This window comes from Crassostrea angulata, chromosome 10, assembly GCF_025612915.1.
Source record: "Crassostrea angulata isolate pt1a10 chromosome 10, ASM2561291v2, whole genome shotgun sequence".
NCBI classification, from domain to species: Eukaryota; Metazoa; Mollusca; class Bivalvia; order Ostreida; family Ostreidae; genus Magallana; species Magallana angulata.
Genome location: NC_069120.1, coordinates 32,075,335 through 32,102,518, shown reverse-complemented (window position 1 = coordinate 32,102,518; position 27,184 = coordinate 32,075,335). Strand labels below are relative to the sequence as shown.

General features: G+C 33.8%; 1 protein-coding gene across 6 annotated transcripts in view; it reads right to left on the bottom strand.

Annotated features, from left to right (window-relative positions):
* Positions 1-27,184, bottom strand: part of LOC128168234 (multidrug resistance-associated protein 1-like) — a 404,229-nt gene that overhangs the window by 150,502 nt on the left and 226,543 nt on the right. For all 6 annotated transcript variants that reach the window (XM_052834423.1, XM_052834426.1, XM_052834422.1 and 3 more), the window contains 3 exons: positions 19,223-19,295; positions 11,015-11,141; positions 2,323-2,499 (listed from right to left, as the gene is read on the bottom strand). In XM_052834423.1, the coding sequence (XP_052690383.1) occupies positions 2,323-2,499; positions 11,015-11,141; positions 19,223-19,295 (377 nt within the window). The remainder of the gene's footprint in view (positions 1-2,322; positions 2,500-11,014; positions 11,142-19,222; positions 19,296-27,184) is intronic.

Here is a 27,184-nt window from a genome sequence, read left to right as displayed (position 1 = left end):
TTTTACATATTGTAAATTTAATTGCAACACCAACCTCCGTGGTTTTGTCTGGTAGAACTAAGTATAATATTTTACCAAACCATTTATATTTTATTAATACCTTATTGCTAAATCTCATTTAATCAAGTTATACTTTGAAAGCTACTTGTAAATACGGGGTATGGCGTCCATTAGCTCAACACGTGGTTTCATATTCAAATAGAGTTATCCCCCGTAATCGCTATGAATGAGAAAACGAAATACCAAACATAAAATATTTAATTTGTGTTCTTTCCATTGATTAATTAAATAGTGACTGCCGTTATGCAGAGAAGTTGTAATGTTAAAAACACAGTTAATGCAATGAAGTGTAAAGGTGTACACTAGGCTACGTGCCCCCAGGCTGTGTTTTAGTCACGGGTTTCACACCTTTGTATATACACACGACACCAGAATACCGTTATTTCATCCAACAGAAAATTAATTGTAAAAACACAAAGCATTTGATTTATTCTCCACCCAAGACCAGTGATTCCCACGAACACAGACATGAAGAATTCACAAAAATTCCGTCATATTACATTCTACCCGGTTTCATTTTCTTTTTTACTACGCAATAATAGTTTCCAGGGTTCATACACAAAGGTGGGAAAAAAATTCTTTTGATTGTAAAGAAATACCTCGTACAGTACTGTGCATTTTATTACTCACGATGTCATTACAAAAATTATCAACGGGACAACTATCGAACAATAGTTCAAACGGATGAAAAAAAGCCAACCCTCATGAACACAGACATGAAGAATTCACAAAAATTCCGTCATATTACATTCTACCCGGTTTCATTTTCTTTTTTACTACGCAATAATAGTTTCCAGGGTTCATACACAAAGGTGGGAAAAAAATTCTTTTGATTGTAAAGAAATACCTCGTACAGTACTGTGCATTTTATTACTCACGATGTCATTACAAAAATTATCAACGGGACAACTATCGAACAATAGTTCAAACGGATGAAAAAAAGCCAACCCTCATAATAAACTGCTACAACAGTACAATGGATAAAAACAGTGGATTTTATATTTTACTGTTAAATTTTTTTAACTTTGAGACTAAGAATAGCCGATCCCGGGGGATAGGCCGGGGCTCGCTCATCGGAGAAAAAAAATACCGGCCTATGCCCCGAAAAATACGGTATGTTCTTTAATTTCTTTTTTTACTTTGCCTACTATTTTCGACGGTTGGCCCGATCTCGGTTGGTCGGTGAGCTGTTTATTTTGCTCTTGCCTGCGTCTCCACTTTGTTACCCATCGCTCACTTTTACACAGTTGTTTAGCCACATCTTTCACACTTAATCCTGCATCTAATAAAGCCACCTGGGCTCATTCATTGACAGTATTGACACTTGTGCAAGACATCTGTTTTTTCACCGAACTCGTCATTTTGTTTGATGACGTAATAGACATAACTGTTTACATCACTCTATGACACCACCAGAGAGTGCACATAGGGGAGGATAACTGCTGATATGTTGAGAGAAAATCCTCTAGTATATAACCAGTGTGAATTTGAAACAGAAATATTAAAAAAAAAATGCTTTTATCAATTTAATTTTTGTCAATTTTCAAACAGAACAAACTTTCTTTACACCCTTTACATAATGAACAATTTTTACAGATTCATTATCTAAATACGAGGATACAACACAAAAACAGTGTGTCCCTAATTATAATAATAAAACATATTTAATCTAGTTCAATATCCGGTATGGTTGTTTAAAATCAAATCCACACCACATGCTATCTATAATGCTCGACCAAACCAGCTGCATTATAATGTTTAATTATTACAACAAAATTACTTGATACCTTAATCGCTTACATTTATTTTGGAGACCATGCCTGATAACAAATACATTTACATATTAAATTTAATTTCCATCTGGCACGGTCTCTAGTTTAAAATGTAAGCGATAAACTAAAATCATATTTAAATTTTTACACCTTATTGTATTCATCCGCCATTTCTTGATTAATCAAATTAATTCTTATACAATGAGTTGTCAATAAACAGAGAGACAAAGTTGGGTTTTTGTACACAATTTAGTTGATTATTGGGATAAAAATCTTGTAATACTTTTCACACTTTAAGAAACTCATTTCTTATGCGCATTTAGAAGCTGGTGCAGAAGAAAATTCTGGACGATTGCCAATCCAGACAATCGCTAGAAGACTGCCGAGCATTAGCTCAACGCCTTAACAAAACAAAAGTAATACAATAGGTCTTTCACCTGAAAGGTGGAAGGATCCTAATTTGACATGTAAATATACTTTTTTTGCTTACCTTTTCACCAATTTCAGTCAGGTCTCCAGCTGGCAAAACTTCTAAGTCGGACTGCAATGCACAACTTTGTAATACTTTGGAATATTCTTGCTCAGAAAAGTTTTTTCCAAAAAGAATATTTTCTCTGAGAGTTAAATTTTGAATCCATGCTTGCTGGGGAACATATGCCAGAGAGCCCTGTCAAAATAATAACACAGTTCTAAGAATCATACATATCAAACTGTCATTCCCTGACAAAGTAATATTTCATGCTCTGACACAGATTGGCAATTGGAGCTAGCATTATCAATATTTCACAAGAAATAATAACACAAGACAATTTGAATATATCAATTTTAAATACCTAAAAACGAAAAAAATGTAGTATAGGATGAAATAAGTAACGTACAATCTGCAAGAATTTTAAACTAGAACTGTCCTAATGGGACTAATACCCCCGCAAGGCTAATTTCAAATGGGACAAATAATTGAATTGAATAATAAAGGTTTGGAACACATACAAAAAAAAAAAATCTAGAATTTAAAAAAAAATAAAAAATTAGTTAACAAAGAAAAATTAAAATCAAAATTGTCAGAATTTCACTGTAAATACATATCTATAACAGTAATACATTTACAAAATAATGTATGTATCTGATGATATATTTTTTAAAAATTTAATTGATTTAAAGAACAACCAAGAAAATGACAATAACCCCTCCCTTTGCAGTAAATGGAAATACCGGTAGCCAAGCAATATGCTCTTCAGTTGATAAAACTTTCAATATCTTTCTAATAAGAGTCTTGACAGATGCAATTAGTTGTTTCAAATTTTCCTCACTTTCTCCTATGGCACAAGGGAACTCCATATCAGAAAATTGATCCCATAGGACTATGATTTTCTTTGATGAGATTGTTAAATTTAATAAACTCCAAAAACATTACCATAATTACCATACTATGTAAAAATATGTAAAAAAGAAAATTTAATATTACAAACAATTTTAAAATTGCCAAAACACTACAATCATATCAGTAATTTTGAATTTCATTTAAATTAATGCCCAATAGGGTCACTTCATTAATTTACTTGACAAATAAATTTAAACAACCTCTAAAAATAGTTTAATAATGATATTATTTATTTCCTTATAATGATAGAAACATTGGTTTACATGAAACAGTTTTAAAATAGCCCCAAAACCATCACCCATTTTACATATTATCAATTTCCCCTAAACACATGCTCCATCTGAACCGTGGCTCAGGTAATGGTTCCCTTGGGACAGATTAATTCAGCCACACTTGCCTTTGATGTTCTTATTAGCTCCAAAGAATTTATCATTGACAAACAAAAACTTTGCATTGTCAGTTGATAGAAAACTTATAAAAAAATAATATTTTTCATTAATTAAGACATAAAGACAAAAAAAACTCCATCTGGATGTATTTATACAAGAATAGAATTCCTGGGTCCCCCGCCAGTCAAGCAGTATACTAGTATCGACCAAGGCTGATTTAGGAACTTGACCAAGGTATTAGTGGTATAAATATTTGGTATAAATTTCATGTAAATCCGTCAAAATTTGTAGGCATGAGAGCGCTAACAAGGTCAATTTTTTGATAAAACGGAGTCATCATTGTGGTCAAAGTCCCATAACTCCAACAAAAAGTATCAACCAATGCTGATTTTCGAACTTGACCAAAGTATTAGTGGTATAAACATTTGGTATAAATTTAATGAGAATTCGTCAAAATTTGTAGGCATGAGAGCGCTAACAAGGTCAATTTTTGATAAAACGGAGTCATCATTGTGGTCAAAGTCCCATAACTCCAACAAAAAGTATCGACCAATGCTGATTTTTGAACTTGACCAAGGTAATAGTGGTATAAACATTTGGTATAAATTTAATGAAAATCTGTCAAAATTTTACAAAAAAGTGTGACGGACGGACACACGGACGCCCAGCATTTCTATGTCTCCGCTCCACATTGCGGCGATGGACAATAAATATATTTTAGGGTGTTTTAATACTATTAATTACTCAATAAAATCTGTAAGGATTACCTCCCTTACTTTTCAACATTAGTGTACCAATATATAGAATAAGGAAAATGAAAACTGTCATAAAATCATTAAATCTTGTCTGATCTTATGCAGGTGCTTATCTTCAGATGGTGTTCAACATATGTACAAATTTTCAAACTGTTCCATGCAGTAATAACAAATTCTATAGGGGGGACAAAGTTGTGTCTACAGACGGACAGGGTGAAACCAATATACCCCCCTAAACTTCGTTTGCGGGGGTATAATAAAAAGAGATTCTCACCATGACATGCGTCATTTTATTAAAAAATAGCTATCCTTTTGAACAGTGGAGGAATGTTCACTGCAGCTGAGTTATTACTTATCGTCTAGACTACTATGGTAGAATGTAAAATCAAAGTACTGAGAGTTCTGATAGACGGTGGCAGTGTTTGAATGTAGCATATAACAAGAGGCCTATGGGCAACATCGCTCACCTGAGCAACAAAAGCTGATCAAATCAGCATTACAAATTTGTTGACAAATAAGTACAGTAGATCTTGCACATATCTTTATGGTAAATACCAAGCCCCTTTGTTGTTTAAGTATTTGTGATTTTTTGCTATTCCTTTGCATTAGAAGTGATTTAAATATACCCTTTTGTGGCCCCACTTTTCTCAAGGAAATCATGGTTTGATGAAACTTTAATTTGCACAACTTATGCTTTCACATAAGTTTCAGCTTTTTTGCTGAAATGATTTCCAGAGGATTTTAAAAGATTTTCTATTCATCTTCCTGTATATACAGTACTGATCAGACTCAACCTAAAAGAAAGTAAACCCAACTGAACCCTGGGTTTACTTTCTGGGTTGACTAAAGTGGACCCAGAGTAAACCCATAATAAACCCAAAGTAAACCAAGAGTAGACCCAGACAGGCAGTAGGATGGTAAGATAAAAGATGTGTCTACTTCACATTTCAGTGCATACAGCTGACCTCAAAAGCAATTTTTAAGTAAACCCAGAGTAAACCCCAAGTAAACCCCCAAAGTAAACCCGGGGTTTAGTTGTGGTTTACTTTGGTGTTAGGTTGGGTCTGATCGGTACTGCAAGTTTGACACCTCCCCCCTTCATTGTGGCCCCATCCTACCCCTGGGGACTATGATTTGAACAAACTTGAATCTACACGTCTATGTGACCACGCCCGGATGTCTGGTACATAACTAGGCAATGGTGCACATTCATTTGGGGAATTAAGCTCAAGGGGAATAAGTAAATTAAGAATACACAAAGTCCAAATGGCAGGATATGAGAAATGTTTATTAAAGATTGAATGTTAAATAATCCAATCTACACACTCAGGTAACAACATTAATGAGCAAGTCTTGTTCCTAACTGTAATTTAGAGGAAGGGGCCTAAACAGATGAATTAGAAATTTGTCTCCTAACACTCTACATGATTTCCTAGCTTTGCCCTATATCCTTTCAGTCCGAAGTCTCAAAGCTAACTCTCTCTCTCTCTCTCTCTATGAATTGCCTAAGGTAAAGTTGTCACTTAGGGCTAATCAAAAAATTAAGTTATCAGTGTCATCCCTTTGATGTGAAGAAGTCAAAGTGGTTTTGTTTACCCTAACTAACACTTATGAGTGCCCAGTGCCATGAGCAGTGTCACTGACAATAGAGATTAACAATTACTGTGAAATCACTAAATATTCTAGGGGATTAAGAAGTATCGCTTACATTTATTTTGGAGACCGTGCCCGATAACAAATAAATTTACATATTACTTTTCATTTTTATCGGGCAGGGTATTCAAATAAAATGTAAGCAATAAACTACAATAATATTTAGTGAATTTTTACACCTTATCGTACTCATCCGTCATTTCTTGATTAAACAACCAGTTGACAAAAATCAGGGAGACACAGTTGGGTTTTTACGTGCACAATTTAGTTGAATAAATGGAACAAAAGTCATGTAAACATTTTTACTATGTATTTCTATGTTAAAATTTGAACCCCGCCTGGGGCCCCAGTTTTGGTCCGAGGGGGGCACGATTTTTACAATTTAGAATCTTCACTATATATATATATACAAGCTTTTATGTAAAAATTGGCATTTCTGGTGCAGTGGTTCTTGAGAAGAAGATTTTTAAAACATTTTTCCTATGTATTTCTATGTTAACGTTGAACCCCGCCTGGGGCCCCAGTTTTGGTCTGAGGGTCACGATTTATACAATTTAGAATCTTCACTATATATACAAGCTTTTATGTAAAAATTAGCATTTCTGGTGCAGTGGTTCTTGAGAAGAAGATTTTTAAAAACAAGCACCCTATACTCACTGTTTAGCAATTATCTCCCTTTTGAAAAGGGCTGTGTCCTCTATTTTCACAATTCATAATCCCCTATCCATAAGGATGCTTTGTACCAAATTTGGTTAAATTTGGCCCAGTGGTTCTTGAGAAGAAGTCGAAAATGTTAAAAGTTTACAGACGGACGACGGACCACAGGTGATCAGAAAAGCTCACTTGAACCTTCGGTTTAGTTGAGCTAAAAATACATCAAACATTTGTACAACTTGATAATGATGATATACGACATATATACGTTTCTTCACAATGTTTTTTTTTAACAACAATCAAAGAGTTCGACAATAATTAATCAATTAAATCATTTCTTTTGGTTTATATCTGCAAACATTATTACTTTTAAGCACTAAGCTCGGTTGCCGTTCTTCTCTACGTATGATGAACTTAAACTTCTCCGATGTTGTATAAGAAACTTTACAAAGTGTCAAATGATATTTGATACTGCCCATGTAAATCATGCTATCCTTTTTCAGTAAAATTATAAGAAATTTGACTCTAATACCGCTTGGGCCAAGTTCCAATCACGAAATTACTGTAACAGTAATTGCACTTGGGTTATAAAATTATCATTAAACAATGATAGTTATTGAGAAAAAAGGCAGCCGTCAATTTTCATCGTCTGTGCTATGTGCTATGTTCCAATCACAAAATTAAAGGAATTGTGCATGGATTATAAAATTATTATGAAACATCGATAGTTTTGGGGGGAAACGGCGGCCGTTAATTTCACCATTTTTTGGGTGTGTGTTTTACATAGAACCTGCTGTTTTTTTGCCATTTTTTGGTCAATGTTGGGGTGTGTGTAATATACATGAGTGAGTATTATACACGAAACTTTACAGTACTTTTTTTTTTAAAGAACCTTTTTCACGGTTCATGCTTTAGAAATAACAACAGCTCTATAATTTTAAATTGTTAATTTAATGCTAATATGAGTACAAAATCCCACTTGTAGTAATCTTTTAATTCCATTTTATTTCAATTTAACTGTTAATGCATAAAAACAATTGTATCCTAATATGATAACACGTTTAGTCAGCCATTACAATGTTTTGAATTTTTTGTATACTGAGCCCAATTTTTTGCATTGCATTGGGGCGGGCCATTTTCGGAGGTACGGGTGGGGAGAAGAATCTAAAAATCAATTTTTCTATGTGGCTTAAAACAAAATATCATAACATTTCAGTTTTTGTAAATAATTATAATATTTTCCTTTGCAAAATTGGATCCCCAAAATTGTGGCCACACCCTACTCCTCGTGATTTTGATTTGAAAGAGTTTAAATCTACATTATTTGAGGTTGCTTTGAGTTAAGTTAAAGCTTTTCAAGTGGTTTTTATTCTAAAAAGTTTATATTCCTATGAAAATTTTTGCCCCCCCCCCCAACTTTGTGACCTTATCCTACCCTTGTGAATAATGATTTGGACAAACTTGAATCTACCCAACCTGAGGATGCTTCCACACAAGTTTCAGCTTTCCTGGCTGATTAGTTTCTGATAAGAAGATTTTAAAAGATTTACATTATATATTCCTTTGTAAAAGTTCAAACCCCCCCCCCCCATTGTAGCCCCACCCTTCCCCTGGGGGTCATGATTTTTTTTTTTACAAAGTTGTACTGCTTCCACACACATTTCAGCTTTCCTGACTGATTAGTTTCTGAGAAGAATATTTTTAAAGATTTACACTATATATTCTTATGTAAAACATTGTGGCCACACCTTACCCCCTGGGACCATGATTATTAGTGAAAAATCTACACTATCTGAGGATGCTTTCACACAAGTTACAGCTTTTCTGGCCAAATGATTTTTGAGAAAAAGATTTTTAAAGATTTACATTATGTACACTATATATTCCTATTTAAAAGTTCGACCCCCCCATTGTGGCCCCGCCCTTCCCCTGGGGGTCATGATTTTCACAACTTTAAATCTACACTACATGTGAATGCTTCCACACAAGTTTCAGCTTTCCTGGCTGATTGGTTTCTGAGAAGATTTTTAAAGATTTACTCTATATATTCTATGGAAAACCTTGACCTCCCATTGTGGCCCCACCTTGGGGACCATGATTTGAACAAACGTGAATCTACACTATCTGAGGATGCTTCCACACAAGTTTCAGCTTTTCTGGCAAAATGGTTTTTGAGAAAAAGATTTTTGAAAAATATCAACAAATATTCAATAAATCCTATTTATCTCCCCTAGAAAAAGAGCGTGGCCCTTCATTTTAACAAAATTGAACCCCTTTACTCAATGATGCTTTGTGCCAAGTGTGGTTGAAATTCGATTCTGGGGAAGAAGCTGAAAATTTAGAAAGTTTACAGACAGACCAGGGTTTGACACTAAGGCACATCCGACCGACTTTGTCTAGTAAACGATAGGTCCGGTCGGGTTAAAATGACTGTGTACTAGCCTGACTGGTCCTGTGAAAAAGAGTGTGCACATAATTTTCTGTAATATTAATATTAATAGAAGTAAAAGCTCTTTTCCTAACAGGCATACATTCTACAAACTGTCATTTAAGTACAACCCAAGGACTAACCTAGAGGATGAAGTGGGGGAAATACTGAGTCTCACATTTTGATTGGTAACTTTGTCAAAATTATATCTCCGAACCAAAAGTTTCAAGTCGCCTTGTACACAGAGTTCATAATCGTGTAAATTAACCCCATGGGCAATAAAATGATAATTATCAATTCTAAAGATGTCTTCACAAACTCAGCCTCTTGTTATTAATTAATCGAGTCTGTCTTATCTTTAGGGGTTATAAATACGGGTGATGCAACCACATGCTGTACAAAACGATGTTTAAGGCTAGTGTTGATAAAACAGTGAATTTGTTGGTAACTTGTAATTAGCTAATAAGACTGCCAAATTTATGCTAAAATAATCATAAACCCTTTGTTTACAGTTATATCTTTAAAAAAAAAAAAAATCAAAATCCTCAACATAATGGTTGGGTTGGACTAATGACACCAAAATACACTACAAAACAGAGACTGATATAATTTGTCATTTTAGTCAACACATTTACAAAACATTTGATCTATAAAATGTATGAATACATCATTAAATTAAATTTAACAAACTTGATAGTTTATTTTTTATTTTTTGAATTTATTTTATTTTTTAATCATGAAGACTTGTTTCTAATCTAATTTAAAATATTAAAGGTTAAATCTGTGTATCTCATCATTATTGTTATGCCATTATCAAGTAATGAAAGTCTCCCCGATTTCTCAAACTTCTCCATATTTCTCTTTTAAGGAAGTCTCACTAAAGTTTTGTTGGTCCCTGGTCAACCATTGAATACTTGTATCATTATAAGTACAGTTTGAACAAATTAAATCTTAAATTATAGTGTTCGAATGATTCATTATTGGTAAACATAAACCAAAACAATTAAACAGAAACAGGTATTTAATATTTTATCTTTGTCATTACTTTTAGTTTATTTTTGTCTAAATTGGTCAGGGCTAGTAGTAAAAGAGTCAGGTAAAGTGAAAAATTGCTGAGGTAGCCCGACTGCATGGTCTAGTAAATAAAAAACTTAATGTCAAACCCTGCAGACGGACGGACGGACGGACAGACAGAGCCGGACAAAAAGTGATCAGAAAAGCTCACTTGAGCTTTCAGCTCAGGTGAGCTAATAATTATTAGATCCCCAACGCAGCGCCATAACCCCTGATCCTGGAACCATAAATTTCACAATTTTTGTTAAGAGTTCAATGCTTACTATAGATTCCTTATTTTACGCGAGTAATTAATTATGCGATTCAACAGTTTTGAACAGTTTTCCATCAAATCGCAAGAATATAAAATCACAAATGCTGAATTTTTATTATAATTTCATGTAGTTTATATTTGTCCTAAAAATAAAAGCGAGATTTTAAAATTCGTGAGATGTTCTTCAAGCTATTTAACGCGGATAATTAATTTTTAATTTTACAGTATTACAATCATGCCAGCAGTTTGACTGCTTGATGTTTAGGAGTAAAAAAAAAGATTTTTTAAAGATTGCATTAATTTTGATGGTTTTAGACCCACCTATCAGGCCCCATAAGGGCAGGGGCAATGAATTTCACAATTTTTACTCCCCTTCACCCATAAAGTCTATACCGGTATGCCAAATTTGGTTGAAATTGATCGGGTGGTTCCAGAGACGAAGCTAAAAATGTTTAAATGTTTTCAACTAACGAACAACGACCGACAACAAACAAAAACATATAACAATAGGTTACCTGAGTCACTTTGACTAATAATGGTATATTAGTCAAAGGACATTTCTCCATATTCCTCCATTTAATCATATTCAACAAACCTTGACAGCAACTTTTCCATGAATTTTTTCCATTTCTCCTAATAATGCTGACAGGAATGAAGATTTACCAGAGCCAACAGGTCCCACAACTGCAGCTAGGCTGCCTTCAGGGATACATATATTGATTCTGTATAATAAAAAATACATCTGACATGTTTATGAACATCTAATAATACAGATCTTTTAAGGCTGGGTGGTCAACAACTTAACAAGATCTTACGTACATTTTCAGATATTATTTAATTGTTTAGATACAGTAAAACTTAAAATTGTTGAATCCGGATGTTGTGCATTCTGGCATGTTGTCCAATCCGGTGAAATAATTCAGTCCCTTGACATTTTCATATCATTTTATGTTTTAAAAATGTTGTGCAATCCGGATCTTGTCTATTCTGTAAACCTGCCGCAATGGAAAGAACCAACTACTTATAATTAGTGAGAATTATCTCCCTTAATTCTGTCACTTATTAATTGGCCTTATGAGGGATAATCACTGGTCAATTATCGATTAATTTTCCTTCGTTGCTTATGATTTATTAATAAACAACTATGAATATAATTCCCAACTTGCAACTCTTTTCAGTATCAAATACCGTTAGGTCTTGTTATAAATAAATATGCATTTTTTTCTGCCAATATTACATCCAGAGTGGGAGTAATGTATTATAATTTACCTTATTTTTTTTTCAGGCCATGATTCTAGACACAGTGGGAGTAAGACTGTCGATATTTTTTGTAATGCACGTTGTATGGTTACACTTACAGAGTCACATTTTACTTTGTCAAAATGCTTTTTAAACCCCCCCTTTATTTTTTATTGCCAATATTTCAAGAAAAATATGGACCGGACACGAATTTTGCATAGACAGACGGACAGATGAATTGATGGATGGACGGACGGACGGTCGGACGGAAAAGCTGATTCCTATATACCCTCCAAACTTCGTTTGGGGGGGTGTCGGGGGTGTCTTTAGACTCAATCAACAACAAAGACACAAAGTTGCATGTGCTATGGTACAGTACAGCTCACGAGTATCCCGACAAAAACACCGACCACCGTGTTTGAAAGTCCACGCTGAGCATGGAAGTGTCGGTACCTTTGATCTATTGTTCTCTGTTACGGCCACAGAACGAGAAAAAACACGGTGCGACACGGTGCAACACGGACGATAACACGGTGTAACACGCGGTATTTAGGAGGATTTAGGAATAAAACTTATAAAGAATAAAATATTTATTGATGTACGTAAGAGAATCAAAGAAAAAGACAAAGAAATAGAAATAAATAAAATTTTTATGCACGCAATTTTCAGACGCATGCGATTGACACGGTTGATTTTTGTTAATATTAAAAATCGATATCGCCCACATAAAGGTTTGATCAATTAAAACACTAACACTTTCTTTTCCTTTTTAAAATTCAAATAAACGGTTCCATAAGTTTTTGTTTCAGTCTGTTTTTAAACGTTGTAGTAATCGTAGTTACTGTAGTTTGGCAGTTTCAATAGTGCATAGAACCATAACTGTGATCTTTTCTCACTTATACTCTATTCAACGATAACAAATCTAACGGGTTGTTGAAAACAAATGTACTTTCTCTAAATAATATAATTATACAGCTTTATATCTAATATATTTTCAAATTTTCTTTCTATTATACATATATGTGTGATGTACTTTTACATGTAGTACGGCACGATACATATTCACAGCGCTAAGAATCCGTGGATCGGTACTTGATAATATTTTATTTCATCTTTATAGCAACTTGAGTTTAGAAATTATTTGTGTTCCAAGAAACTATTCAGTATTGCAATGATTACTGTTTGATTGTTTAATGATCGTCATATAAGAGAGAGAGAGAGAGAGAGAGAGAGAGAGAGAGAGAGAGAGAGAATACCAGTATGAGTTTAATTTAAGTACATTTTACTTGTAATTCAGTGTAATTAGTTAGATTTATAGTTTCCATTTTATTGAACCCTTTTCCCTAAAATTGCGATAGAATATATGCAGTCAGGGTCCACGTGCTATCCCTGTCAATCAAATCAGCCCGCGAGATAGACCACGTGCTCCCTCCATGATTTGGAAAAAATGTCGTTCTATTGTTTTTTTAAGTCCGCAAAATAGAAAAATGTTTAACAATGAAGTATTAAGTGTTTGAAATCTTTAGTTTCTTCATTCTTATACTGCATGCATGAGGGTTGGAATATTACGTTGTAAAATCTCTCTCTCTCTCTCTATGTACTTTTGTGCAATCATTTTAGAATTATATGAGCTCTATTTGTATGAATTTAATTCATTTATTTAAGATCCATGGTTTTAATAACGATTTCAACACAATGACTAAAAGTTTGTAAAGTTCACGATGTAGTAAGATTTTTCGTTAAAATTTCGACGCTATTTCACATCAATAAAGTTGTGTTTATTCTAAATGTTTGCAAAACGTTGCCGGTATTATCTCATTCATCTTTTTAATCAATCAGGGTTTTTTGTACATACATGTATGTGTACCCGGTAAATAATTTCTTATCGCAAGTTAATACTTTGTGAAATTCCCGCATTTATAGAGTTGCTGAATTGTTCCCCGGATCCACGCGCCCATAGTCTTACATGTAGTTGTTTGTGTACAATCTACATACAATTTTTTTGTTTGTTAGAGATTAGGAAAAATCATTGAACTAACAAAGTAGAAGTAAGATATATTCAGACCATACACACGACGGGTTGTGATATGAGTTACCAAACAGGTGTTCGCGGAAAGGTGTGAATAACGGCATCTCGAGTACACCTGTTCAGACGTCAAAATATACACACAGTTAGTTGTAAATTCCAATGACACCTAACAAGACAGACAATTACACCTGTTGTGTATAGAACCCAAGATGAAAGACAATGCTGTGTATCTGATCAGCTTCCGTACATCGCACGAGTGATTTTTTCATGCGAAATCACGAGGCCATTACGAGCTATACGGAAATAAAGTTGAAAATTATTTCATGAAATGCGGGTATATTTTAATACATGTACAATGATTGAATATAATTTAACAAGAGTTTGTACATGTATTTATCTATAATCTATAATATAAAAGTGATTTTTTGTTTATTTATTGCTACATAAATAGCTGAAGTCAAAATTATTCAGTCACCGGTAATATGGGGTTGTTATTTACTACAGCACATCAACAGCACATGTTTTTAGAAAAACATGATCTTAAATGTTTTCATTTCTCATTTTTAATTGCTATAAGGTAAGGCTGTAAATTAATTAATAAATCAGAAAGTGTTCACAGATAACAGAAATAAGACGTTTTAGCTCCCGACATTTTAATAGGATCGTCAGTTACAACATCACGTGTGTTTAGAAAAAAAACAAGTTGAATTAAATTGATTTGAATTTTGATTATATATTAATTGATTATTAAATATTTTTGGTGAATTTATTTCAAATCATTTAAGAACAAATGAATTAAAAGGTACTCATTTACGTCAAGTTTTCAGATCACAAAAAATTAACTTCACGTTGACAGCCTCGATAATTTTCTGGGTCAGTGCAACTTAAGTGGACATTCTTTTTTTTTTAAATATGAAAAGGATATATATGTTTCAAACACTGTTTAGCCATAAATTCTTTATTTCTAAACATACGCTATTTCTATCAACGTCTCAGGTAACGATATCCACGGAGTAACACAGTGGCCACGGAGTTACACGGGCGGCCACGGTGCGACACGGTGCTTTTTCTTGAATTTTCCAATACACATACACGGTGTCACACCGTGTGCACGGTGCGACACAGACCGTTTTCCACCGTGTTTTTTACACGGTGGGTGTCGGGATACTCGTGAGCTGTACTGTATATTCATGCCTCCCGAGACTAGGTTACTATTCCCTGTTTAACTCCAGTTTGTACATATGACAGGGAACTCAAAATCATGATAGTGCTATTTTTCACTTTCAAAAAAGTAGGTCAATGTTTCCATTGAATATTTTTTGAAAAATTAAGAAAAATCCCTAAAAATTTTACACTATGATTGAGGTTTTCTTAATTGTGAAAATAATAAAAATCGCTAAACTCTTTTCAAAATGAAATATAGTTTATGAATGGCAGTGACAATAAACAGACACAAAGCATTAAGTTTTCATTCACAATTTTTATAAATATTTCAGTCCAAATTTCCTCTATCAGTTTTCAAATTCTTATCCTTTTTTGTTTCAATTTAACAAACAAGAGGCCAATGGGCCACATCGCTCACCTGAGGATCAATAGGTATGATAAAATCAGCTTAATGGAGTCATAATACAAACTATCTGGACAATGTACAATAATACATGTAGATCCTGTATAAATAAAATCCATTTTTCCCCTGGATATTCTTATGTTTATAATTATTAGTCCCTTTTCTATCAGGATGATTTTATAGTCATATCATATGCTGAGTATTGCAGTTCTTAACAAGAGATGTTTGTGAAACACTTATGCCCCCTCCCTTGGAAACATCCACAAAGAAAATGAGAGGGGAAACTGCAAATAACTGGAATTTTTCTACGTCAAAGGGCCTTAACTCGGTCGAAAATTGCTCGATCATACCCATTATCAAACTGACCTAGATATTATCATGATAAACCAGTATATCGAATTTCATTCCAATATGTTCATCCTCTGCGAAGAAAATGAGCAGAAACTAAATAACTGGAATTTTTCTAAGAGCCATAACTTTGTCGAAAATTGCTCGATCATACCCATTATCAAACTTGACCTAGATATTATCATGATAAACCTGTATACCAAATTTCAATTCAATATGTTCATCCTCTGCGAAGAAAATGAGCGGAACCCCAGATAACTGGAATTTTTCTACGTCCAAAATTGCTCGATCATACCCATTATTGAACTTGACCTAGATATTATTCTGATAATCCAGTATATCAAATTTCATTCCAATATGTTCATCCTCTGCAAAGAAAATGAATGGAAACTATTGGTAGACCTATCGACCGACAGACAGCAGCAAAGCAATATGCCCTAAATTCTTCGAAGGGGGCATAAAAAGATCCTTTACAATAGTTTATATATGGAATATAAACCTACCTCAAACTCTGAACCTTCTTGTGAGGCTGAAGAATTGTCCTGGAGCCAAAGCCTTAACAATTATAAAGAATCATCTGGCTGATTAGTTTCCGAGAAGAAGATTTTTAAAGATTTACTCAATATATCCCTTTGTTAAACTTTGACCCCCCCCCCCCCCCCACTGTTGCCCCACACTACCCCTGGGGATCATGGTATTCAGAAGTTTGAATTTACACTACCTGAGGATGCTTCAACACAAGTTTCAACTTTCCTGGCTGATTAGTTTCTGAGAAGAAGATTTTTAAAGATTTACTCTATATATTCATATGTTAAACTTCGACCCCCCCCCCATGGTGGCCCCACCCTACCCCCAGGGGTCATGATTTTCACAACTTTTAATCTACACTACCTGAGGATACTTCCACACAATTTTCAGCTTTCCTGGTCTTATGGTTCATGAGTAGAAGATTTTTGGAAATTTCTCGAAAATTTTCATTATTTCCTAATTATCTCCCTTTGCAAAAGGGTGTGGTCCATATTTTTCACAACTTTAAATCCCCTTAGGCTAAGGATGCTTTGTGCCAAGTTTGGTTGAAATTGGCCCAGAGGTTCTTGAGAAGATGTTGAAAATATGAAAAGTTTACAGACAGACAGACGGACGACAGACACAATTTGATCAGAATAGCTCACTTGAACTTTCAGCTCAGGTGAGCTAAAAACTGAATGATGATAATACTAATATGGTGTTTTCTATTGTTTTTAAGCATTTTTCAATACTTTTGTACTGTCTGCCATTCGAATGAAAATGTGAGATAAAACCAACAGAAAATATGCAAAATTATGTTGACTTACAAATAAAATCTTAACTTTGAATATTACAGTACTACCAACAATATTTCAGTGAAAAACAAAATCTGAAAATTACAGTCAGAATTTCCTCTGTTTTGCAAAAAGTCCAATTTTGTTTGAGCCTAATTATACAATGTAATATAGTAAAAATATCAAATGGTATGTCAAAAATAATTCATTTCATAAATACTTTTAGTGTTTACAACAAATTTTATTTATGATATTGAACTTAATTATAATTAACAATCCGAATTTGAGAACTCAAACCCTGAGTAAACAACGTCCTTATGGTGCCTCACTACACCTTGCAATAGTTTCTCAAATCAGCAGAAAATTACTTGATTATGATAGAAAGCATGATGGACCAGAAGTACTGTGGTTTCTTTAATATTCAAGGGCATCAATTTTCGTGGATAAAGTGAAAATCACAGTTTCAAGGATACGTCAATTCGTGGTCAATGACCCTATCAATACAAAATGTTAATAAAAATTGCACTTCAATGAACATTTAATTTCGTGGATCAACTAAACAACGAAATCCACGAAAATTGGTATTAAACTAATATTGATGAAACCGCAGTATATATGTCAAATTGGCGAAAAAATGAGCAATTTTAGATATAAATGATATTTTCAAAAATGTCATTCAGTAAACATGAACAAAAGCCCCAGCCGAACTCATGACCTGCGGTTCACAAGCATGAAACCTTAACCACGGAGTTATGACGATACACATCTAAATCGATTGATACAAACAGTTTAACAAAACATTTAAATGGCCATCTTGTGATGTAGTGTCTTAAAAAGTATAAGTCTCGATGTAGTGAAGGACCTTAAACTTGTTTAATCCAACCAGTCTCCAAATTAAACCGTACAAAACACCTACAATTGGCATGTCAAATGTTCATTTGTCTTACGATGCGATTGCAATCACTTCAATACTATTTTCTTGACTTAATATCGACCGTAGCACAAGCACGGTCACTAAACATGCACGCACAGTTTTGATTGAGGCTTTTTACGAGAATCAGACTCTTATATCATCATAATTATTTCGTGTATTCCTTAATTTGTCTTAGATTGATAACATTTCGACTAATCAATAAACTGGTTAGAAATGAATGTATGTCACTTTCTAAACTGTGCAGCTATGAATTATGATCAGTTTTCTTAAGAAATACAAGAGAAATTACTGAGTAGATGAAAATACTAGTGTTGTAAAATTGGACCAATTTTACTATCGATAATCAAATTGAATCGGCAGCTCACAATCGATTATAAAAATCGATTATGTAAAATTTCAAATTCCAACAAAGATTTTTTTTTTCATCCTGATTGAAAGATACCAGCATCAAAAACAATACTTTTTAAAAATTTATAATTCATATATCAATAGTTTTTTTTAATGAACTTATCTTCAAATGAATTAAATATTATACTTTGGGACCAACCTAAGGCGAAATTTTAATATAAATTGGAAAAGAAGCATGTCAATAAAAATAAAACAACTTTTAAAATTTGTAAAAACTTATCCAATTTGCTAAATTTAATTGATCTCATACATTCATACATTTTATACATTAAATGTTTAGTAATTCTGTGAATCAAATGACAAATAAAATCAGTCCATGTTCTTCCGTGTATTTTGGAGGTATAAGTGCAACCCTTTGACCGAATTACAACCATTATGTAGCTGATCTGTTTAATTTTGAAGACAGCTGTAAACAAATGGTTTTATGATTATGTTAGCAATAATTTGGCAGTATTATTAACTAATTACAAGTTTCAAACTATAATTGTAATATCAGCATGAAAAGTAATAAACATCGGTTGTAATTTTCAATGCACAGTATCACCCGTTTTTATAACCCATGAAGATAAGACAGTCGCAAGTTACTATTCACAACAGGGGTAAACTGAGCTTGTGAAAGCATCTTATCAATTTGATAATTATCATTATATGCCTTTGGGTTTGATTAACACTATTGTAAACTCAGAATACAGGGCAACTTCAACTTTTCTTTCAGAGGAAATTCTGGCAAAGTTACTGATCACATAGCAAGTCGCCCCCTAGTTTGGTCACTGTATAATATTAATACTTTAATCATTAACGCAAAAAAAGGTTATCTATCACGTGACTGAATTTTAGTGACTATTGATGATATAAACTTACAATCTATTGTCACCGACCTGCTGCCTTCAGCGACGATTTTTCGATAGTTGGCGACTATCGTAACAACACTAGTAAATACTGTTAATGAATACATGTGAAAGTCACATAATACATACCTCTTTAATGTAATTGAAGACTCACAGCTTTTTTCCCAACTGAATGTGCCATTTTCAATCATTACCGCATACTCTTAAAATAAAATCATATTTTTATGGTACAGGTCAAGTGCAGCAACTAAAACTCAAACACTGTCCAACTCAAATAGGCTGTTCAAATTTGACTCTAAAATTCCATTTCAAGCAATTGTTGCAGAAAGGCACAAGGCTTAATTTCAATAGGTCAGACATAACAAAAATGGTTAGATGAAAATGCAATATCTATCAATATCAATTTTTAAACAAGAGGCCAATGGGCCACATCGCTCACCTGAGGAACAATAGGTATGATAAAATCAGCTAAATGGAGTCACAATACAAACTATCTGGACAATGTACAATAATACATATAAATCCTGTATAAATAAAATCCACCCCCCTCCCCTTTAGAAGATTTCTAAAAGATTTACAAAAGATTTACTCTATATATTCCTATGTAAAACTTTAACACCCCCCCCAATGTGGCCCAACCCTACCCCCGGGATTCATGATTTTCACAACTTTGAATCTACACTACCTAAGACTACTTCCACACAAGTTTCAGCTTTCCTGGCTTAATGGTTCTTGAGAAGAAGATTTTTGAAAATTTCTCAAAACTTTTCATTAATTTTTAATTATCTCCCCTTGACCCACTATTGTGGCCCTTAATTTTCACAATTTTGAAACCCCTTTGCCTAAGGATGATTTGTGCCAGGTTTGGTTGAAATTGGCCCAGTAGTTCTTGAGAAGATGTTGAATATGTGAAAAGTTTACGGACAGACAGACGGAAAACAGACAAAATGTGATCAGAAAAGCTCACTTGAGCTTTCAGCTCAGGTGAGCTAAAAACTTAAGTGCATATATCTTATTTGGGCCGAAATTGAAACGTCATACATAGCATATACATAGCACAGTGACTACATATTTGTATTGAACACCAGCTGTTGCCTTTTGTATGTTTTTAAAGGGACTTGGACATGATTTGAGATCAAAAGATTTATTTTTATTTTTTATGTCTAATATGGTTTACTGGTGCATTTTAAATGATTGACCAAAATATTGAATGTTAAAGTCAAGTTACAAGCGAGATACAGAGGTAAGAATTGATTGTTATGTAAACAAAGCTTGAGTCTTATAGTTGTTTACAAAAAACGTAATGTAGAGAATTACCATTTCTTAGACGAAATGACATGTAAAAAACAATTCAAACTAATTCAGTATTTTCATAAATACCATTATCAACAAAAGAAAGATACATTAGATTGAAACTTACACATATACAACACATATGTAAAAAATGACAATATTGCCTAAATCTTGCTTAAAACTTGATATTTGACTTTAAAATTTTTACATAGCATTATAAACTTCTGTATATATCAGTATAAACATTGAAAAACTTGAAAATTTTAAGTCAAATCGTGTCAAAGTCCCTTTAATGTGAAGCTGTCAAGTTCTAAAGCTTTTAAGAAAAGTAATTAAAACTTTATTATCAGATCAAAAATTGGCATACATCAATGCTGCCATATATCGTGTCATAAATATCAAATAAAATCTTCTGAGAGGCCTTTCGGGCTTCACAGGATTTGATCACGTGACCAACCACTTAGTCCATACTCAGTGAACTTAAATTTACATGCTTTTTATTTCTACAAAATCTATAAAAAGAATAAAAAAAACTTACAAAGGGCAACACAGCATTTTCATACTACCAGTAAGTTAGGTCTATCATTGAAAACAGAAGACCCTAATTACTCATTGCATACTAAACAAATCTTAGTTCTATTCAATATCAAAGCCTCATATCAGCATATAAAACAAGCATTCTAAGAGTACTGCATATGAAATACATGTCCCCTACCAGCACCAAAAATTTGATTGTTGTTTAATGAAGTACAAAGGTTTAGAGAAAAATTTGTGAATTATGTTTCGATTGACAATCTCAATTAGGAACTAGAGGCCAATAGGCCTTAACGGTCACCTGAGTAGCATATAATCCATACACAAATTTGTCGAGGAGTCTCATATATTTATTTAATTGGGTTTTATTCTGGAGTAGAAAAATTATAAATTTGTAATTATGACGACCACCTCCCTGCCTGAAATCTTTCAAAAAGAACTATAAAACATATGATTTTGGCGAAAATTAACTGTCAAAAACTTCATGCTGTGTCCATGATGCCAAAAGCCCCAAGTAAAGACTCATGTGTGACAGATGGAGGGGACCAGCACCAGATTCATATTGTAATAGGAAAGGAGGAATATTGAAAACATATGGCTGGACTGGGAATCGAACCAGGGACCCCTGTAACTCTAGTCAGGAGCTCTATCACTGAGCTATCCAGGTCGATATCCACGTTCCCTATAGCCCCAACTACTACAATATGTTTTAAACCAAGATCTCCTCCACCACATTCTTTTAAACTGTTCTATATTTATCATTCTTATTGAAACATTTAAAGATTATGTCGTGAAAAAGCATGGTTCACTGTTCACATACAGACCATGTGTATTTAATCTCTTTTTAATGAGACCAGTCTTACTTACAGTGGATCTCAACTCAGTGTAGCAGCTGTGGAAGGCTGTAAGAAACCAGTTCTAGGCTACAGACTGGTCTCAAGACACTCTGGTTGCACCGAGTTTACTGGAACAATTGAACTGAACCGTTCTTCAGCAACTGCTTTTGCAACTGGACTGCTGCTTTGAACTGGTTACCATTTATTTAAGAAAAATAACAGTCTGAGTCTGCCCCTACTGATGCCAGAGTAAATTTGTATATTGTTTGTTATACTTTAATATGTTCTAAATATATGTGTGTGTTCTTTGAATGTTAAGTTTAAATTAATTTAAAAATGTTGTACAATTCATCCAGCCTCCTAGTTTTCTTTCCAACATAAATTGGGGCTTATGGTATGAGCCAAGTTTATGCTGGAAATTAAAGAAGTATTATCTCACATATTACATATTCACCATACACAAGTCTAAAATTATGTTGCTGCAATCTGATTGGCTGCTTTGGAAAGTGTATATTCAGTTTTGGCACTTAACTCTTTTATGTTTCCCAAAAGCAGTGATGAATTCCGCAATTGAGAGTTGTTTGTATAGTCTTTGATCCTTGTTTTTAATGAGATTGATTGTGATGTTAGATTTAGCTGACTGAAACTCATACTTAGGCATTAAAAGTTCTGCTAGACTGACATCTTTCCCTTCCCAAATTTTTGTCCTAAGCTTGTCGCTTATATCTAAATGTGTACCATACAAACCATGCTCAGCTACACAGTCGTTGTTTGCAGCGACCATTTTTGTCGACAAGCTGGATCTTGATCCAGACAAAATTTCATGAGGCTTAGATGACACTTGTCTTTCCGATTCTACACGAAGTGGGGTCTTATTAATCCTCTATGTTGGAATACACATTCGGAGGAACAGTATCAGCAGTCATGGTGCCATCATCCGACACATTTTCTTCATCCGAATTTCAGCGTTCCTACTAAGGGACGTTCTGTTCTCCAAGTATAGTTTTTTCATTACATGTACTACTTTCCTAATGTTTGCAGGGACACAAATCCAATTCTCAGCATCAGAGAATTACAGTGTTAAGAACTTTTCATTATTCAGTATTGTAACTTATTCACACGATCCAATCCATCACATAACATGGTGCATACTGTAGGCATATGTGTTTATATGTACAGTAGAATGCTAGAAAGTCTGTGAAAATGGCCAAAGATAGTAGGATTACAATACAAACTTTAGCGCACTGCTTGAAGATGAATCTACATTATAAAAAGCAACCAACAGCAACATAAATTTAGACTCACGGTTGGTGAACATATATAATCTGAGATAATACTTCTTTCAAGCATGAACTTGGCTAATACCATAAACCAGTTAACCTCAATATGTAACATTAAAACAACGAACGGACAATTCCGGATTTTTAAAAAAAAAATGATTGACTATAAATTCAGTTGGCGGTATTCAAAAAAGGTTAATGGAGTTTTCATTTTTTCCCACTATTATAAAAAAAAAACAACCAATTAAAAAATGGCCTAGGGAATTGTCGTGGGGACCACAGGTGCTAGAGGACAGGACCGACCACCGCCCCTCCATCCCCCCCACCCCCAAGTATCTAGACCCCTGGGACTTTTCTCATTTTTTCCTTTTATGACATATTTATAATCTAATGTATACAATCATTGCATAAAATTACTTAAAATAAACATTTTGAAAAAAAATCATATTGTCCAAGGGGTCTAGATACTTGGGGATGGGGGATGAAGGGGGAGGAGGGTAGTCGACCCTGTTCTCAAGCACCTTTGATGGGGACACAGTCTAAGCAACTGAAAATCAATTCTTCCATATAAGAAATACCATATAATATACCATTAAATCATAAGTTTTTGAAAATAATTTAAACATTTCTGTTACGTAAAATTCGACCCAAAATGTAACCCCACTATACCAGCAAAGACATACTTAATTTACCCGACCTTAGGATTGCATGCTTCCAAATAATTAAGTTAAAGCTTATTTGGCTGACTGCTTTTTGAGATGAAGATTTTCAAAGATTTTTCTCTATTTATTCCTATGTACGAATTTTGACCTCCCCCCCCCCCCCCCCCCTCTTGACATTTGGGTTTTCAAGAATAATAATTTTTTTTTTTATTATTTATGTAAAATCTGGATCCCTAATCCCAATGTGGCTCCACCCTACCCCCAAAGTTCACAATTTTGATGAACTTGAATCTAAATAATTTGTGTATGCTTTCATTAAAGTTACAGCTTTTCTAGGCAAATGGGTTTAAGAAGAGTGATTGACAATTTTTCTCTATTATATATTCTTTTGTAAAAATTTGACCCCCAATGTGGCCCCATCCTACCCCTGGGGTTCATGATTTGAACAAACTTGAATCAACCCTACCTAAAGATGATTCCACACAAGTGACAGCTTTTGTGGCCGATTTGTTTTTAGTATTTGCCTATGTAAAAATTTGACACCCCACCCATCCATTGTGGCCCAACCCTAACCCCAAAGATCATGATTTAAACAAAACTGAATACTGCCTGTGGATGCTACCACACAAGTTACCGCTTTGTTGGTTTTATAGAAGAAGGTTTAAGATTTTTCTATTTATATTCCTATGTAAAAATTCAACCTCCCCATTATGGCCCCATCCCACACCCTGGGGAATCATGATTTGAAAGAGCTTGAATTTACACTACCTGAGGATGCTTCCATACAAGTTTCAGCTTTTCTGGTTCAACAGTTTTTGAGAAGATTTTTAAAATGTACCAACAAATATTCAATCATTCATAATTATCTTTCCTTGAAACAGGGCATGGCCCTTCATTTTAAAGACTTGAATCCCCTTCATCCTATTATAATTTGTACAGTAAAACTCAGTTATAGTGAAGTGCTAGGGACCAATTGATTTACTTCGTTATATCCGTAATTCGTTATATCCGCAAAAATTTATATGAAAATAAAGTTATTCAAACTATTCTGTTAACGATAGTGCAATTATTTAATTCGTCAAGAAATTCACTATAAAAGTGTTAGATTATGTTATTATTCACCTCTACGGGACTCAAAATCAGTTCGCTATATCCGTAAATATATAATATCCGAATTCGTTATAACCGTACAATTTTGCAACGATTTTATAAGAATTTTACCGGGAACTTAAAAAAACTTAGCCTTATCCGATAATTCGCTATATCCGTGTTCGTACTAAGCGAGTTTTACTGTATCAAGTTTGGTTGAAAATGGCCCAGTGGATCTGGAGAAGAAGTCTGAAATGTACAGTTGATGAACAGATGGACAGAAAGATGGATAAAAAGTGATCAGTGAGCTTTCAGCTCAGGCGAGTAAAAAAACGAGTTGTTTGAAATTATTTTCTTTATCATCTGTGCGTCCCTTGGGTTCATTTAGGTCCAAGCAGGTGTAGCACTTACCCGATTATAATTATGAGAGATCTTTAAAACTTCATGATATAAGGTAACAAAAGTCAAACAATTACTGTGTTAAATGAAATGGTACAGAGGGATCTTAACTCTATTCCCCCTGAAGCATTTTACCCTTTACCCCCTTATGCCACGATATGACGCATTGGTCATTTCCCTAATGACGACTTATGACGCGTCCGTATAGAACCCCAATTTTCTTTGTTTATTTTACTTGTCTGAAGCAAAATTTAGTGGCAAATAACACCTAATAGTGTCTACCTTACACAGACGATTATACACAGTCAGGTTATGCAATGGTTTGACAGATATCACGTGATACACACACCTGTGAAGTTTTTAAAAAATGGCGGCATCGGACGATCATGACAGAGATTGGTTTAGATATTCTAGATGATTCTGTGTGTTTAAAATTACCCCCAAGTGGAAATAAACATGACCAATCCACTTCCTTTGAAGTTTATGACAAGAATTTGGTTGATTAGCAGTGAATTAGGGCTAATTCACGACACCTGCATGACAACAACAATGGCGGCCTCCAAACATCGGCACATGTGCATTGGGTCAGCCTGGGCATAATCTAACTTAAATTCAACACATTAACTGTGGATCTGTATATGCTATACATCGGCGAAGGGGGGGGGGGGGGGTGCCAAAAAACGAAACTTGTCGAAGTCGGTAAATTATTAGCTCATACCTGGGTCTGAACTAAATGTTTTGAAATCCCCCTTTGAATAGTTTAATGTTTTGACTGAATTACAATAACTATTTTGAAATAAGTATTGCTTTATACATGTAACTGTGCAGACAATAGATACAATAGTGTACAGGGATTTTTACCTGAATTTCTGTACCTTTAATACCGGTATCTGGTATCTGATATAAGTTATATAAAAAATAATAATAAATGCAAAACTTAGAAAAATTCTGATTGCAGTGATACATGAACCATGATAGTTTGATAAAATATTACTCTAGGGATGAATTTCTATACTTTTGATTAAATCTTGATTGTTGTGTATTGGTCTCAATTCGCAAAATAAAACAAGAAACACATTATTCAAAACATGAAAAAATATTTTTGAACAAAAGTTGATCATATGTTAAAATTTCATTCATTAATTTTTATGTTTACAGTAATTTCTTTTAACGTACAGGTAAAATTACCTGAATAAACTCACCTAATTAATTTCTGTTAATTTATTTGTGTACTCTAAAGTTATAATGTTAAAGTTCAATCTTTCCCGATCACAGTGGTATATCATATGGTATGGTTTGACAATAATTCTTGTCAATAACTAGGGTAAAACAAGACCACTCAAACAGTGAAAAACAAGAGAAAAGCTGTCAATGTGACAGCAAACCGGGTTTTCTTTTATGTGAACTGTATCCATAATCCATGTCAACACGTATCCAGTGAAATGGAGTACCCTATATGCAACATTTTGCAAAAAAAATGACCAAGTTCAAAAGCTAGTATTTTTTTCATAAATTATCAGAAATCAAAATCCTAGCAATATGCACACCTCTGATATATGTACAATTGATCTGCAAAAGAAAAACTTTCTATCTTGAAAACTGTAGGAGGAGTTATCCGTACAATGAGGGTACCCTATATGCAATATTTAACCAAAAAATGACTAAGTACAAAATCTAGTATTTTTTTCATAAATTATCAGAAATCAAAATCCTAGAAATATGCAATCTTCTGATATATGTACAATTGATCTGCAAAAGAACAACTTCCTATCTTGAGAACTGTAGGAGGAGTTATCCGTACAATGAGGGTACCCTATATGCAATATTTTCCCCAAAAATGACTAAGTTCAAAATCTGGTATTTTTTTCATAAATTATCAGAAATCAAAATCCTAGCAATATGCACACCTCTGATATATGTACAATTGATCTGCAAAAGAACAACCTCCTATCTTCAAAACTGTAGGAATAGTTATCCGTACAATGAGGGTACCCTATA